This window comes from Salmo trutta, unplaced genomic scaffold, assembly GCF_901001165.1.
Source record: "Salmo trutta unplaced genomic scaffold, fSalTru1.1, whole genome shotgun sequence".
NCBI lineage: Eukaryota > Metazoa > Chordata > Actinopteri > Salmoniformes > Salmonidae > Salmo > Salmo trutta.
In genome coordinates, this window is record NW_021823073.1 from 1,011,351 (window position 1) to 1,028,356 (window position 17,006).

Sequence of the window (17,006 nt, forward strand, 5' to 3'; positions counted from 1 at the left end):
GTGGTTCGTGCATTAATCGATAGGTGGCGGTATGTAACGATTTACAAATCTACCTTTTGAAGCGTCGAAGAAGACCTGCCGTCGCTTTGAGATACGTCATTAACAGTCGCCAGTGCCACTCGTGTTGTCAAAATGAAATGTTTACAATGAGAATTATCATCGTTGTTTTACGTGTATTTAAACACCATAAATCGTTTTAGTTAGTCGATGAGATGTCGGGGTTCAGCTCAGAGCTCATTGACTACCTGGAGGGAAGGATTTCATTCGAGGAGTTTGAAATACGGAGAGAGGAAAGAAAAGCTAAATTGAAGGTAAGTGGGACATCCACTCTGCATGCTGTAATAACGTTGAAAAGATCAAACTTCTGTACAAGTTTTGGAGCTCGCAATGATATAATATATGCTACTGGAACGCCTTTCACGAATGCCTGTGTTGAAAGCATCTCATCTCGGATCTCTTCTCTCAGGTATCGAACGAAGGACGTTCAGATGAAGATGAAGAGATTGGACCAGATGACACTCTCCCCAGCACTTCCCACGGCCGCAGCCCGAGAAAATGTTCCAAAAAAAGGCCCGCAGGTGTGAGTCTCCACTTGTTCAGTCATGTGTGACTGCTTGGTTTCGGAACACGGATCTTCTGCTCCCCACAATCTTGTATTAGCCCGCTGAGCTAAAGCCTAGGCACTCTTCATGTTTTCTTAAGCAATTCCAGTCAAGTCATTGTTGTATGCCAACTATCCACCTCTTCTGTCCTTGCCAGCGGATCCCGAGGAAGGCGTCAGCCCCTCTGTCCAGAAAGCCTTTGCCTCGATGATGGGGGAGGGAACAGAGACTGAACAGACTGAGGAGGAGGAGGAGGATGATGATGATGATTATGAAGAAGAGGAGGAGGAAGAGGAGGATTCAGAGGAGGAGAGGAAGGTTGAAGCTAAAGGAGACGAGGAAGGCCCCTCAGCTGGGGATGTCTTTGCTCTGGAAATGGAGCTTAACCGAGAGAACAAGAAGATGATGAAGGTGACAATGAGATAAAGGCCCGTCGTCATTCTAACAGGGTTCACAAGACTGTTAGCCCTCTGAGCCTTGACATTAGATCAGGGAGCTAACGCCATGTTAGCCATAGTTTGACCATAGAGGTGTTGTGTATGCGATACTAGTTGAATTATGGCTAGTCTCAGGCAAAGTTAGTCTAGTCATCATTTGAGCCTGGTTCACTGGTCATGCTGCAGTGTTTGTTGACATGGGACTATTGATGGTGATTCTGTACTGTCCAGGAGAGACGTAACCGCAGCAAGCTGCCCCGGGCCCTGAGGGGCCTCATGGGAGAAGCCAACATCCGTTACGCCCGCGGAGACAAGGAGGATGCCGTCCTGATGTGTATGGAGATCATCAGACAGGGTAGGTAGTGTTCCAGGATAGAGGAGATCATCAGACAGGGTAGGTAGTGTTCCAGGATAGAGGAGATCATCAGACAGGATGGGTAGTGTTCGTGGGTAGAGGAGATCATCAGACAGGATGGGTAGTGTTCCAGGATAGAGGAGATCATCAGACAGGGTGGTAGTGTTCCAGGATAGAGGAGATCATCAGACAGGATGGGTAGTGTTCCTGGATAGAGGAGATCATCAGACAGGATGGGTAGTGTTCCAGGGTAGAGGAGATCATCAGACAGGGTAGGTAGTGTTCCAGGATAGAGGAGATCATCAGACAGGATGGGTAGTGTTCCTGGATAGAGGAGATCATCAGACAGGGTGGGTAGTGTTCCAGGATAGAGGAGATCATCAGACAGGGTAGGTAGTGTTCCTGGATAGAGGAGATCATCAGACAGGGTAGGTAGTGTTCCTGGATAGAGGAGATCATCAGACAGGGTAGGTAGTGTTCCAGGATAGAGGAGATCATCAGACAGGGTAGGTAGTGTTCCTGGATAGAGGAGATCATCAGACAGGGTAGGTAGTGTTCCTGGATAGAGGAGATCATCAGACAGGGTAGGTAGTGTTCCAGGATAGAGGAGATCATCAGACAGGGTAGGTAGTGTTCCTGGATAGAGGAGATCATCAGACAGGGTAGGTAGTGTTCCTGGATAGAGGAGATCATCAGACAGGGTGGGTAGTGTTCCAGGATAGAGGAGATCATCAGACAGGGTAGGTAGTGTTCCTGGATAGAGGAGATCATCAGACAGGGTAGGTAGTGTTCCTGGATAGAGGAGATCATCAGACAGGGTGGGCAGTGTTCCAGGATAGAGGAGATCATCTGACAGGATGGGTAGTGTTCCAGGATAGAGGATATCATCTGACAGGATGGGTAGTGTTCCAGGATAGAGGAGATCATCTGACAGGATGGGTAGTGTTCCTGGATAGAGGAGATCATCAGACAGGATGGGTAGTGTTCCAGGATAGAGGAGATCATCAGACAGGGTGGGTAGTGTTCCAGGATAGAGGAGATCATCAGACAGGATGGGTAGTGTTCCAGGATAGAGGAGATCATCAGACAGGATGGGTAGTGTTCCAGGATAGAGGAGATCATCAGACAGGATGGGTAGTGTTCCAGGATAGAGGAGATCATCTGACAGGATGGGTAGTGTTCCAGGATAGAGGAGATCATCAGACAGGATGGGTAGTGTTCCAGGATAGAGGAGATCATCTGACAGGATGGCTAGTGTTCCTGGACAGAGGAGATAATCAGACAGGGTAGCTAGTGTTCCAGGATAGAGGAGATAATCAGACAGGATGGGTAGTGTTCCAGGATAGAGGAGATCATCAGACAGGATGGGTAGTGTTCCAGGATAGAGGAGATCATCAGACAGGATGGGTAGTGTTCCAGGATAGAGGATATCATCAGACAGGATGGGTAGTGTTCCAGGATAGAGGAGATCATCAGACAGGATGGGTAGTGTTCCAGGATAGAGGAGATCATCAGACAGGATGGGCAGTATTCCAGGACAGAGGAGCAACAGACAGGGCATTTATTTGTCACTAGACACTGCTGTAGTAGCCATCTCAATTCACAAAAGTCATTGTAGAGACTTATGCTGCATTCAGGACACGCTGTAACTAGGAATCTGAAAACTCTGAGAAAGATAATATCTGAATTTCCCACTTGGAAAGTATCAGAATCATCCAATAATTAGCTCTACACAAATAGCTTATGTTAATTTTAACTGGGAGGTTCAGAGTTTCCGACTTGTGCAGCAAGACTGATCTGAATTCATCAAAGTTGTCTTTAAAAATATATTAACCAGGAAGTGTCAATGAGGAAGGCCTTCCTGTTAAACGCTGACTAAAATTGAGTCCCACCTAACCCTTCTATTCACCGTTCTCCCACCAGCCCCCCTGGCCTACGAGCCCTTCTCCACCCTGGCTATGATCTATGAAGACCAGGGGGACATGGAGAAGTCTCTACAGTTTGGCCTGATCGCTGCCCATCTCAACCCCAGCGACTGTGAGGAGTGGGTCAAGCTGGCCGACATGTCTCTGGAGCAGGACAACATCAGGCAGGCCATCATCTGCTACACCAAAGGTGAGGTGACCCCTGACCGCTAACCCTGGCCCTCTGACCCCTGACCTGTGACCTCAAACTGCTCAAATCTGTTTTATATTTGATTGATTTACTACTAGTTAGAGGTGGTTGATACTGATGGCCAACTAATGTTGGCTTGAGCTACTCATTTTAATTATCTAAGAATTTCAATCAATCAATGGCAACCTCACTGAAATAATTGTCTTCTAACACATTTCTCTATCCCCATTTCTTCGTCTGTCTGTCTGTCTGTCTGTCTGTCTGTCTGTCTGTCTGTCTGTCTGTCTGTCTGTCTGTCTGTCTGTCTGTCTGTCTGTCTGTCTGTCTGTCTGTCTGTCTGTCTGTCTGTCTGTCTGTCTGTCTGTCTCCCTCCCAGCCATTAAGTATGACCCCAGTAATGTGCGCTACCTATGGGAACGTTGCAGCCTGTATGAGCAGGTGGGGGAACACAAGCAGTCCATGGACGGGTACCGCCGTATCCTCAACCTACTGCCCCCTACTGACGGAGAGCACTTCATGCAGCTGTCACGAGACATGGCCAAGTGAGGCTAGTCCGCCATGCACATGTACACAGATACACACACAACCAGATACTGCACAAACTCATTCACACACAAGCAATGGGGGTGTTAGGTTCAGTGTGTAACGGTGATGTGTGTGTGTTAGGTTCAGTGTGTAACGGTGATGTGTGTTAGGTTCAGTGTGTAACGGTGATGGGTGTGTTAGGTTCAGTGTGTAACGGTGATGGGTGTGTTAGGTTCAGTGCGTAACGGTGATGGTGTGTTAGGTTCAGTGTGTAACTGTGATGTGTGTTAGGTTCAGTGTGTAACGGTGATGTGTGTGTGTGTTAGGTTCAGTGTGTAACGGTGATGTGTGTGTGTTAGGTTCAGTGTGTAACGGTGATGTGTGTGTGTTAGGTTCAGTGTGTAACGGTGATGTGTGTATGTGTTAGGTTCAGTGTGTAACGGTGATGTGTGTGTGTGTTAGGTTCAGTGTGTAACGGTGATGTGTGTTAGGTTCAGTGTGTAACGGTGATGTGGGTGTTAGGTTCAGTGTGTAACGGTGATGTGTGTGTTAGGTTCAGTGTGTAACGGTGATGTGTGTGTGTTAGGTTCAGTGCGTAACGGTGATGTGTGTTAGGTTCAGTGTGTAACGGTGATCGGGTGTTAGGTTCAGTGTGTAACGGTGATGTGTGTTAGGTTCAGTGTGTAACGGTGATGTGTGTGTTAGGTTCAGTGTGTAACGGGGATGTGTGTTAGGTTCAGTGTGTAACGGTGATGAGTGTTAGGTTCAGTGTGTAACGGTGATGTGTGTTAGGTTCAGTGTGTAACGGGGATGTGTGTTAGGTTCAGTGTGTAACGGTGATGTGTGTGTTAGGTTCAGTGTGTGTTAGGTTCAGTGTGTAATGGTGATGAGTGTGTTAGGTTCAGTGTGTAACGGTGATGTGTGTTAGGTTCAGTGTGTAACGGGGATGGGTGTTAGGTTCAGTGTGTAACGGTGATGTGTGTGTGTTAGGTTCAGTGCGTAACGGTGATGTGTGTTAGGTTCAGTGTGTAACGGTGATCGGGTGTTAGGTTCAGTGTGTAACGGTGATGTGTGTTAGGTTCAGTGTGTAACGGTGATGTGTGTGTTAGGTTCAGTGTGTAACGGTGATGTGTGTGTGTGTGTGTTCTCTCTCCAGAAGCTACTATGAGAGTAGTGACCTGCCGTCAGCCATGGGGGTGATGGAGGAGGCCCTGAGGAGACACCCAGAGCTGGTGACAGACGAGAGCATCAACATGGCTGCTGAGCTCTACATCGCCAACCACCAACACGGCAAGGCCCTTCAGGTAGGTGTGTGTGTGTGTTAGTTTCATAGACCTGTGTGTGTGTGTGTGTGTGTGTGTGTGTGTGTGTGTGTGTGACCAGTGTTTTCCCTCCTCAGGTTCTAGTCCAGTTCTGCGGGATCGTCCTGGAGAGAGGAGAACCTAAGCCAGACCTTGCAGAAGAGGAGAACCCAGAGGGGCAGGAGAAGATGGAAGCAGAGGAGAACCCAGAGGAGCAGAAGAAGATGGAAGCAGAGGAGAACCCAGATAAAGAAAAGGAGATGGAAACAACGACAACAGAGGAGACTGGAGGTCTGTCCTACTGTCCTACTGTCTGGATCTAGGACTTCATTATGAAGTCTGTCCTACTGTCTGGATCTAGGACTTCATTATGAAGTCTGTCCTACTGTCCTACTGTCTGGATCTAGGACTTCATTATGAAGTCAGTCCTACTGTCCTACTGTCTGGATCTAGGACTTCATTATGAAGTCTGTCCTACTGTCTGGATCTAGGACTTCATTATGAAGTCTGTCCTACTGTCCTACTGTCTGGATCTAGGACTTCATTATGAAGTCTGTCCTACTGTCCTACTGTCTGGATCTAGGACTTCATTATGAAGTCTGTCCTACTGTCTGGATCTAGGACTTCATTATGAAGTCTGTCCTACTGTCCTACTGTCTGGATCTAGGACTTCATGATGAAGTCTGTCCTACTGTCCTACTGTCTGGATCTAGGACTTCATTATGAAGTCTGTCCTACTGTCCTACTGTCTGGATCTAGGACTTCATTATGAAGTCTGTCATACTGTCCTACTGTCTGGATCTAGGACTTCATTATGAAGTCTGTCCTACTGTCTGGATCTAGGACTTCATTATGAAGTCTGTCCTACTGTCTGGATCTAGGACTTCATTATGAAGTCTGTCCTACTGTCTGGATCTAGGACTTCATTATGAAGTCTGTCCTACTGTCTGGATCTAGGACTTCATTATGAAGTCTGTCCTACTGTCCTATTGTCTGGATCTAGGACTTCATTATGAAGTCTGTCCTACTGTCCTACTGTCTGGATCTAGGACTTCATTATGAAGTCTGTCCTACTGTCCTACTGTCTGGATCTAGGACTTCATTATGAAGTCTGTCCTACTGTCCTACTGTCTGGATCTAGGACTTCATTATGAAGTCTGTCCTACTGTCTGGATCTAGCATGTCCTGAGACTCTAGGACGTATCATGGATGAAGTCCTGGTCCTACTGTCTGGATCTAGGACTTCATTATGAAGTCTGTCCTACTGTCCTATTGTCGGGATCTAGGACTTCATTATGAAAGTCTGGTCCTACGGTCCCCTACTGTCTGGATTCTAGGACTTCATTATGAAGTCTGTCCTACTGTCCTTACTGTCTGGGATCTAGGACTTCATATGAAGTCTGTCCTACTGGGTCCTACTGGTCTGGGATCTTAGTGGACTTCATTATGAAGTCTGTCTACTGTCCTACTGTCTGGATCTAGGACTCTTCATTATGAGTCTGTCCCTACTGTCCAAACTCGTCCTGATCTAGGACTTTCATTATGAAGTCTGTCCCTACTGTCCTACTGTCTGGATCTAGGACTTCATTATGAAGTCCTGTCCTACTGTCGGGGATCTAGGACTTCATTATGAAGTCTGTCCTACTGTTCTGGATCTAGGACTTCATTATGAAGTCTGTCCTACTGTCTGGATCTAGGACTTCATTATGAAGTCTGTCCTACTGTCTGGATCTAGGACTTCATTATGAAGTCTGTCCTACTGTCTGGATCTAGGACTTCATTATGAAGTCTGGCCTACTGTCCTACTGTCTGGATCTAGGACTTCATTATGAAGTCTGTCCTACTGTCTGGATCTAGGACTTCATTATGAAGTCTGTCCTACTGTCTGTATCTAGGACTTCATTATGAAGTCTGTCCTACTCTCCTACTGTCCTACTGTCTGGATCTAGGACTTCATTATGAAGTCTGTCCTACTGTCTGGATCTAGGACTTCATTATGAAGTCTGTCCTACTGTCTGGATCTAGGACTTCATTATGAAGTCTGTCCTACTGTCCTACTGTCTGGATCTAGGACTTCATTATGAAGTCTGTCCTACTGTCTGGATCTAGGACTTCATTATGAAGTCTGTCCTACTGTCTGGATCTAGGACTTCATTATGAAGTGTTGGTTTTGATAAGTTGTCAGAGTGGAGAGCCAGTAACATTGCTATGCAGAACTGTCTTATGCCTTTCTCTTCCTCACACTCTCTCCCTCACTTCTTCCCTCCTCACCCATCTCTTTCCCCCCTCTCTCTTCCTTTTCCCTCATCTCTCTCCCTCCTCCCCTATCTCTCTCTCTCCCTCCTCCCCTATCTCTCTCTCTCCCTCCTCCCCTATCTCTCTCTCTCCCTCCTCCCCTATCTCTCTCTCTCCCTCCTCCCCTATCTCTCTCTCTCCCTCCTCCCCTATCTCTCTCTCTCCCTCCTCCCCTATCTCTCTCTCCCCCTCCTCCCCTATCTCTCTCTCCCCCTCCTCCCCTATCTCTCTCTCCCCCTCCTCCCCTATCTCTCTCTCACCCTCCTCCCCTATCTCTCTCTACCTCCTCCCCTATCTCTCTCTCCCTCCTCCCCTATCTCTCTCTCCCTCCTCCCCTATCTCTCTCTCCCTCCTCCCCTATCTCTCTCTCCCTCCTCCCCTATCTCTCTCTCCCTCCTCCCCTATCTCTCTCTCCCCCTCCTCCCTATCTCTCTCCCCCTCCTCCCCTATCTCTCTCTCCCTCCTCCCCTATCGCTCTCTCCCTCGTCACCTATCTCTCTCTCTCTCTCTCCCTCCTCCCCTATCTCTCTCTCCCTCCCTCCATCCTCCCCTCTCTCTCTCTCTCCCTCCCTCCCTCCTCCCCTCTCTCTCTCTCTCTCCCTCCCTCTCTCCTCCCCTCTCTCTCTCCATCCCTCCCTCCCTTCCTCCCTCCTCCCCTCTCTCTCTCTCTCTCTCTCCTCCCTCCCTCCTCCCCTCTCTCTCCCTCCCTCCTCCCCTCTCTCTCCCTCCCCCCCTCTCTCTTTCCATATCTCTCCATATCTCCTCCCATATCTCCCTCCCTCCCTCCTCCCCTCTCTCTCCCTCCCTCCTCCCCTCTCTCTCTCCATATCTGTCCCTCTCCAGGGGAGGTTAGAAAGGTGGTAGTTCCAGACCATGTACCAGTGGACATCAGAGTGAAGCTCATGGTCTGTCTGATCCACCAGCATGTTTACAGACCTCTGGATGTGAGTACCACACAACATATCTGTCTGCTTTGGGAACACATAGACTCCTACCAAATATCACACCTTATAATTTTTGTTTCTGAATGTAGAAATGGGCGTTGTAACATCCTCTCTACCCCCCAGTCCATGTTGACGTCTCTGATGGAGCAGAGCCCAGAGGAGCTGGGGGATCTGTACCTGGACGTGGCTGAGGCCTTCCTGGACGAGGGAGAGTACAACTCAGCCCTGCCTCTCCTCTCTGCTCTGGTCTGCTCTGAGAGATACAACCTGGCTGTTGTCTGGCTCCGACACGCTGGTAGGTACACACACACACACACACACACACACACACACACACACACACACACACACACACACACACACACACACACACACACAGAGTCAACTGTCTCAAACTGGCTGTTATTTTGTCCGGATCATTATGAGATGATAATAATGCATAAAAGGAACCTCCTGACAGGTCTTCTAACGCGTTATAACGGCATCATAGTAGCGCGTTATAACGGCGTCATAGTAACGCGTTATAACGGCATCATAGTAACGCGTTATAACGGCGTCATAGTAACGCGTTATAACGGCATCATAGTAGCGCGTTACAACGGCATCATAGTAGCGCGTTACAACGGCGTCATAGTAACGCGTTATAACGGCATCATAGTAACGCGTTATAACGGCGCCATAGTAACGCGTTATAACGGCGTCATAGTAACGCGTTATAACGGCGTCATAGTAACGCGTTATAACGGCGTCATAGTAACGCGTTATAACGGCGTCATAGTAACGCGTTATAACGGCGTCATAGTAACGCGTTACAACGGCGTCATAGTAACGCGTTATAACGGCGTCATAGTAGCGCGTTACAACGTCGTCATAGTAGCGCGTTACAACGGCGTCATAGTAACGCGTTACGGCGTCATAGTAACGCGTTACGGCGTCATAGTAACGCGTTACAACGGCGTCATAGTAGCGCGTTACAACGGCGTCATAGTAACGCGTTACAACGGCGTCATAGTAACGCGTTACAACGGCGTCATAGTAACGCGTTACAACGGCGTCATAGTAGCGCGTTACAACGGCGTCATAGTAGCGCGTTACAACGGCGTCATAGTAGCGCGTTACAACGGCGTCATAGTAACGCGTTACAACGGCGTCATAGTAACGCGTTACAACGGCGTCATAGTAACGCGTTACAACGGCGTCATAGTAGCGCGTTACAACGGCGTCATAGTAACGCGTTACAACGGCGTCATAGTAGCGCGTTATAACGGCGTCATAGTAGCGCGTTAAAACGGCATCATCTCAACAGTTCCTAAAGTGTTAATTGAAATGTAATGTATTGTATTGTATTGTATTGTAATGTAATGTAATGTAATGTATTGTAATGTAATGTATTGTAATGTAATGTATTGTAATGTGTGTCTCCATGTCTCCTCCAGAGTGTCTGAAGGCGCTGGGACACATGGAGGTAGCAGTGAAGAGTTACAGTAAGGTAGTACAGATGGCTCCTCTTCACCTAGAGGCCAGGCTGTGTCTGTCTACTCTGCAGCAGCAGCTGGGTCGACCTCTCTGTGCCCTCAAGGCCCTGGAGCCCATGTACGACCCAGACACACTGGCACAGGACGCCTCCGCAGCACAGCAGGCAGGTGGAGAGGGAGGGAGGGAGGGAGGGAGGGGAGGGCAGGGTGTCAGGGTGTGTGTACTGATTATCCCTGTGTGTGTGTGTGTGTGTGTGTGTGTGTGTGTTGTCCAGGAGTTGAAGCTGCTGCTGCACCGCTCTACTCTCCTGCGTTCTCAAGGCCGACTGGATGACTACCTGGATTCTATGCTGACCATGCTGGCTATGCTGCTGAAGGTAGGCTTCTCTCTCTCTCTCTCTCTCTCTCTCTCTCTCTCTCACACACACTGATGTTATTCCTACTGTGTTGTCCTTCAGGTGGCGATGACGCGGGCCCAGGTGTGTGTCAGAGCCAGCATGTGGTCGGGGGTCAGACACCTGCGTCTGGTCAAGGTGTCTAAGGACCTGGTGTCAGACATCGATGACCAGGAAGCAGCCTACCAGGACATCAGTGGTAACACTCTGATTCATCACATATTAGACATGTACTGAGAGATTACAGACCCAAAGAGAGAAACCATTAAGCAATGTTCTCTCTCTTACTCACTTCCACCTCCCTCCCTCCCTCCCCAGGTAAGACCAGTGTGTTGTCTCGTGAAGACTGGTGGTTACTGTTGGTGAGGTGTGTGTGTACGCTGTGTGAGATGAAGCGTTTTAAAGAGGCAGAGCTGCTGGTGGACTCTTCTCTGGAGTTCTACTCCTTCTATGACGTCAAGGTAAAGAGGAACCAGCTGGCGTTCTCTGGCACTTTCACTTCCTGTCATTCAAATTAAGAAATTGTTAATTATAAAGAAAATGTTTTGTATTTGAAAAATGACTAATTTATTGTTATCTCTTTATAAATGTATTGTTAGCACTTTCTTGGTTAAATGTACAGGACAGTAATGTGTTGTTTAGGTGAAGAGGAAAGAGCTGGAGTTCTTTGGTCTGTCTGCTGCTTTCCTGGACCATAACTACCGCAAGGCCTACGATTACATCAGGTCAGACTGGCTGTCCTCCTGACTGGCTGTCCTACTGACTGGCTGTCCTACTGACTGGCTGTCCTACTGACTGGCTGTCCTACTGACTGGCTGTCCTACTGACTGGCTGTCCTACTGACTGACTGGCTGTCCTACTGACTGACTGGCTGTCCTCCTGACTGGCTGTCCTACTGACTGACTGACTGGCTGTCCTACTGACTGACTGACTGACTGGCTGTCCTACTGACTGACTGACTGACTGGCTGTCCTACTGACTGACTGGCTGTCCTACTGGCTGTCCTACTGACTGACTGGCTGTCCTACTGACTGACTGGCTGTCCTACTGACTGACTGGCTGTCCTACTGGCTGACTGACTGGCTGTCCTACTGGCTGACTGACTGGCCGTCCTACTGGCTGACTGACTGGCCGTCCTACTGGCCGTCCTACTGGCCGTCCTACTGGCTGTCCTACTGACTGACTGGCTGTCCTACTGACTGACTGGCTGTCCTACTGACTGACTGGCTGTCCTACTGACTGACTGGCTGTCCAACTGACTGACTGGCTGTCCTACTGGCTGTCCTACTGACTGCCTGGCTGTCCTACTGACTGACTAGCTGTCCTACTGACTGACTGGCTGTCCTACTGACTGACTGGCCGTCCTACTGACTGTCCTACTGGCTGTCCTACTGACTGACTGACTGGCTGTCCTACTGACTGACTGGCTGTCCGACTGACTGACTGGCTGTCCTACTGACTGGCTGACTGTGATACTGACAGACTGGCTGGCTGTCCTACTGACTGACTGGCTGGCTGTCCTACTGACTGACTGGCTGGCTGTCCTACTGACTGACTGGCTGGCTGTCCTACTGACTGACTGGCTGGCTGTCCTACTGACTGACTGGCTGGCTGTCCTACTGACTGGCTGGCTGGCTGTGCTACTGACTGACTGGCTGGCTGGCTGTCCTACTGACTGACTGACTGGCTGTCCTACTGACTGGCTGGCTATCTGTTCTACTGACTGACTGGCTGTCTGTCCTACTGACTGACTGGCTGTCTGTCCTACTGACTGTCTGGCTGTCTGTCCTACTGACTGTCTGTCCTACTGACTCCAGAAACATCTAAAGAGAAAGCTCTTCCTCCTAGTCATAGACACTCCATGTGTGTTAGATCAGGAGGTGTACCATGACCTCTAACCTCCGTTCATCTGTCTGTAGGCTGACGCTGATGGAGAAGCAGGAGTGGCCCATGCTGTGGAATGTATTCAACCAGGTGGTCCTTCACACACACACACACACACACACACACACACACACACACACACACACACACACACACACACACACACACACACACACACACACACACACACATACCAGCTCACTCATTCTCCCTGTCCTCTCCCACCAGGTGACCCTTCACTCCCAGGATGTGCGTCATCATCGGTTCTGTCTGCGTCTGATGATGAAGAACCCAGACAACCACGCCCTGTGTGTTCTCAGTGGACACAATGCACTGGTGTCTGGCAGCTTCAAACACGCACTCGGTACGACCACACGGATACACACTACAGATGCACACTACAGATGCACACTACAGATGCACACTACAGATGCACACTACAGATGCTCACTATAGTTACACACTACAGATGCACACTACAGATGCACACTACAGATGCACACTACAGATGCGCACTACAGATGCACACTACAGATGCACACTACAGGTCCACACTACATAAAACTATGGCCTTCTATCCAGGGGAATGGTTTATGCACATCCAGGCTAATGCGGAATCCAAGTAGGAATTAATTTCTCTCTGTCTCTCTCTGTCTCTGTGTCTCTCTCTGTGTTCTTTCTGTGTCTGTGTCTCTGTGTCTCTAGGTCAGTATGTTCAGGCGTTCAGGTCTAAGCCAGATGAACCTCTGTACAGTCTGTGTGTTGGCCTCACCTTCTTCCACATGGCGTCTCAGAAGTTTGTGGTTAAACGCCACCCGCTGATACTGCAGGTCAGACTCCTATTGTGTCCCATAGAACTGTATAGAACCTACAGGATGTATGTGTTCATGTGGTGTGGTTGTGGGATGTGCTATAAAGCCTGTTATAAAGTCATACAGTCACCCCTTTTGTAAGCCTGTAAGCCTCTGTCTGTCTGTGTGTGTGTGTAGACCCTCTGTGTGTGTGTGTGTGTGTGTGTGTGTGTGTGTGTGTGTGCGTGTGTGTGTGTGGACCCTGTGTGTCATGTGTGTTTTGTGTCATAACGTGTGTGTCTGTGTGTTGTGGCAGGGCTTCTCGTTCCTGTGGCGTTACGTGGAGCTGCGTGGGCACTGCCAGGAGAGCATGTACAACCTGGGACGGGCCCTGCAGCAGATGGGCCTGGCACACCTCGCCATTCACTATTACCACAAGGCTCTCAGCTTCCCTCCTCTAACACTAGAGGTATATACTACAGACACACCTCTCCATTCACTATTACCACAAGGCTCTCAGCTTCCCTCCTCTTACACTAGAGGTATATACTACAGATACACCTCTCCATTCACTATTACCACAAGGCTCTCAGCTTCCCTCCTCTTACACTAGAGGTATATACTACAGACACACCTCTCCATTCACTATTACCACAAGGCTCTCAGCTTCCCTCCTCTTACACTAGAGGTATATACTACAGATACACCTCGCCATTCACTATTACCACAAGGCTCTCAGCTTCCCTCCTCTTACACTAGAGGTATATACTACAGACACACCTCTCCATTCACTATTACCACAAGGCTCTCAGCTTCCCTCCTCTTACACTAGAGGTATATACTACAGATACACCTCTCCATTCACTATTACCACAAGGCTCTCAGCTTCCCTCCTCTTACACTAGAGGTATATACTACAGATACACCTCTCCATTCACTATTACCACAAGGCTCTCAGCTTCCCTCCTCTAACACTAGAGGTATATACTACAGACACACCTCTCCATTCACTATTACCACAAGGCTCTCAGCTTCCCTCCTCTTACACTAGAGGTATATACTACAGATACACCTCTCCATTCACTATTACCACAAGGCTCTCAGCTTCCCTCCTCTTACACTAGAGGTATATACTACAGATACACCTCTCCATTCACTATTACCACAAGGCTCTCAGCTTCCCTCCTCTTACACTAGAGGTATATACTACAGATACACCTCTCCATTCACTATTACCACAAGGCTCTCAGCTTCCCTCCTCTAACACTAGAGGTATATACTACAGACATACCTCTCCATTCACTATTACCACAAGGCTCTCAGCTTCCCTCCTCTTACACTAGAGGTATATACTACTGACACACCTCTCCATTCACTATTACCACAAGGCTCTCAGCTTCCCTCCTCTTACACTAGAGGTATATACTACAGACATACCTCTCCATTCACTATTACCACAAGGCTCTCAGCTTCCCTCCTCTTACACTAGAGGTATATACTACAGACACAGACACCTCATCTCTTCCTCATCTCTCTCCTACAGGGTATTGAGGCTGACCAGGTAGACCTGCGTAGAGAGATAGCCTTCAACCTGTCAATCATCTACCAGGCCAGTGGAAACACTGAGATGGTACGACACCTCATCAACACGTACTGCACGGTGTAACAACCTATCAGGTCCTCCTATACTGCACGGTGTAACAGCCTATCAGGTCCTCTATACTGCACGGTGTAACAGCCTATCATGTCCTCCTATACTGCACGGTGTAACAGCCTACCATGTCCTCCTATACTGCACGGTGTAACAGCCTATCAGGTCCTCTATACTGCACGGTGTAACGGCCTATCAGGTCCTCCTATACTGACCTGTATAACGGCCTATCAGGTCCTCCTATACTGACCTGTATAATGACCTATCAGGTCCTCCTATACTGACCTGTATAATGACCTATCAGGTCCTCCTATACTGACCTGTATAATGGCCTATCATGTCCTCCTATACTGCACGGTGTAACATCCTATCAGGTCCTCCTATACTGACCTGTATAATGACTTATCAGGTCCTCTATACTGACCTGTATAATGACTTATCAGGTCCTCTATACTGACCTGTATAATGACCTATCAGGTCTTCCTATACTGACCTGTATAATGGCCTATCAGGTCCTCTATACTGACCTGTATAATGGCCTATCAGGTCCTCTATACTGACCTGTATAATGGCCTATCAGGTCCTCTATACTGACCTGTATAATGACCTATCAGGTCCTCTATACTGACCTGTATAATGACCTATCAGGTCCTCTATACTGACCTATATAACGACCTATCAGGTCCTCCTATACTGACCTGTATAATGACCTATCAGGTCCTCTATACTGACCTGTATAATGGCCTATCAGGTCCTCTATACTGCACGGTGTAACGGCCTATCAGGTCCTCTATACTGCACGGTGTAACGGTCTATCAGGTCCTCTATACTGACCTGTATAATGACCTATCAGGTCCTCTATACTGAACTGTATAATGACCTGTCAGGTCCTCTATACTGACCTGTATAACGGCCTGTCAGGTCCTCTATACTGACCTGTATAACGGCCTGTCAGGTCCTCTATACTGAACTGTATAATGACCTATCAGGTCCTCTATACTGAACTGTATAATGGCCTATCAGGTCCTCCTATACTGACCTGTATAATGGCCTATCAGGTCCTCCTATACTGACCTGTATAATGGCCTATCAGGTCCTCTATACTGAACTGTATAATGACCTATCAGGTCCTCTATACTGAACTGTATAATGACCTATCAGGTCCTCTATACTGACCTGTATAATGACCTATCAGGTCCTCCTATACTGACCTGTATAATGACCTATCAGGTCCTCTATACTGACCTGTATAACGGCCTATGTGATGTGTATTATGAGACATAATTGATGGTATAAGATAGTGTTTCCCCAAATATTTTTTTCAGCAACGATGGCAAAGTTAGTGTAGTTGGTGTGGCCAATGGCACGGTCTCCGACCGAAAATGAGCAGAGACATTTTGGTGTTTTGAAGCAAATTTTCTGCAATTCTACACATTTTGCCATAGGGCAGAAAAAATGTTAGTTTTAAAGCTATTTTCCTGCAAATCTACACATTTTGTCATGGTGCTAGGAGAAAAATGCTCACTTTAAAAACAAATGTCCTGCAATTCTGCACATTTTGCCATGGCTTATGCCGTGTTCTTATGCTATCTGAATGACTGAAACGTTATAACAAAATCAATGTGGGGCCCCATGACATGATATTTGGGGAATTTTTGATTCTCCCTGACTCTAGTTTTTATTTTGGTGATTATATTTTTTTGTTCTCAAAGATAAGCTTATTAAAAAATCTATCCCTCCATTAGCTTTTCTACATAGAAAAAAATATGTATATTTTTTTTTGGGGGGGGGGGAGTGGCAGCAACAATTGAGCAGCGGCGGGCTGCCACTGCTAAATGAATATAGGGGAAACACTGTGATGTCATATGATGTCCTGATATAGGAATACTATTACACTGTATGATGTATAGGAAGTCCTATATACCATAGGAATACTATTACACTGTATGATGTATAGGAAGTCCTATATACCATAGGAATACTAGATGTATCCAGGGGTCACATTTAAAATCACCCCAGTCAGTTACTCCCTGTTCCACAGCCTTGCTAAAAAACATGTTTTGTATATATTGTTGTCAACAACACCTTATGTTTACTCTAACTTGTGTACATAGATTTTGTAGAAAAATGTATTTGAATACATGGAAATAAATAAAAAAAATCTGTTTATTAACCATTTGTGGTGCATTTTATTTTATCTGACCCAGAAGACTGATATTGTTGGAAAAACATCTGA

General features: G+C 47.7%; 1 protein-coding gene across 2 annotated transcripts; it reads left to right on the forward strand.

Annotated features, from left to right (window-relative positions):
- Window positions 1–63: 63 nt before the first annotated feature.
- Window positions 64–16,943, forward strand: LOC115188761 (general transcription factor 3C polypeptide 3). 2 transcript variants are annotated; one of them, XM_029747581.1, is made up of 23 exons: window positions 64–311; window positions 467–578; window positions 760–1,013; window positions 1,271–1,394; window positions 3,318–3,509; window positions 3,886–4,051; window positions 5,191–5,338; window positions 5,434–5,626; window positions 8,474–8,574; window positions 8,698–8,869; window positions 10,011–10,213; window positions 10,325–10,426; window positions 10,508–10,643; window positions 10,763–10,905; window positions 11,087–11,169; window positions 12,364–12,418; window positions 12,557–12,692; window positions 13,034–13,158; window positions 13,436–13,588; window positions 14,663–14,969; window positions 15,488–15,555; window positions 15,590–15,623; window positions 15,966–16,943. In XM_029747581.1, exons 1-20 carry the CDS (start codon window positions 213–215, stop codon window positions 14,783–14,785), a joined length of 2,820 nt encoding a protein of 939 aa, XP_029603441.1. In that variant the 5' UTR covers window positions 64–212; the 3' UTR covers window positions 14,786–14,969; window positions 15,488–15,555; window positions 15,590–15,623; window positions 15,966–16,943. The 2 variants fall into 2 exon arrangements, with proteins under 2 accessions (XP_029603441.1, XP_029603439.1); XM_029747579.1 differs by having other exon boundaries at window positions 15,590–16,943.
- The last annotated feature ends 63 nt before the right edge of the window (window positions 16,944–17,006 follow it).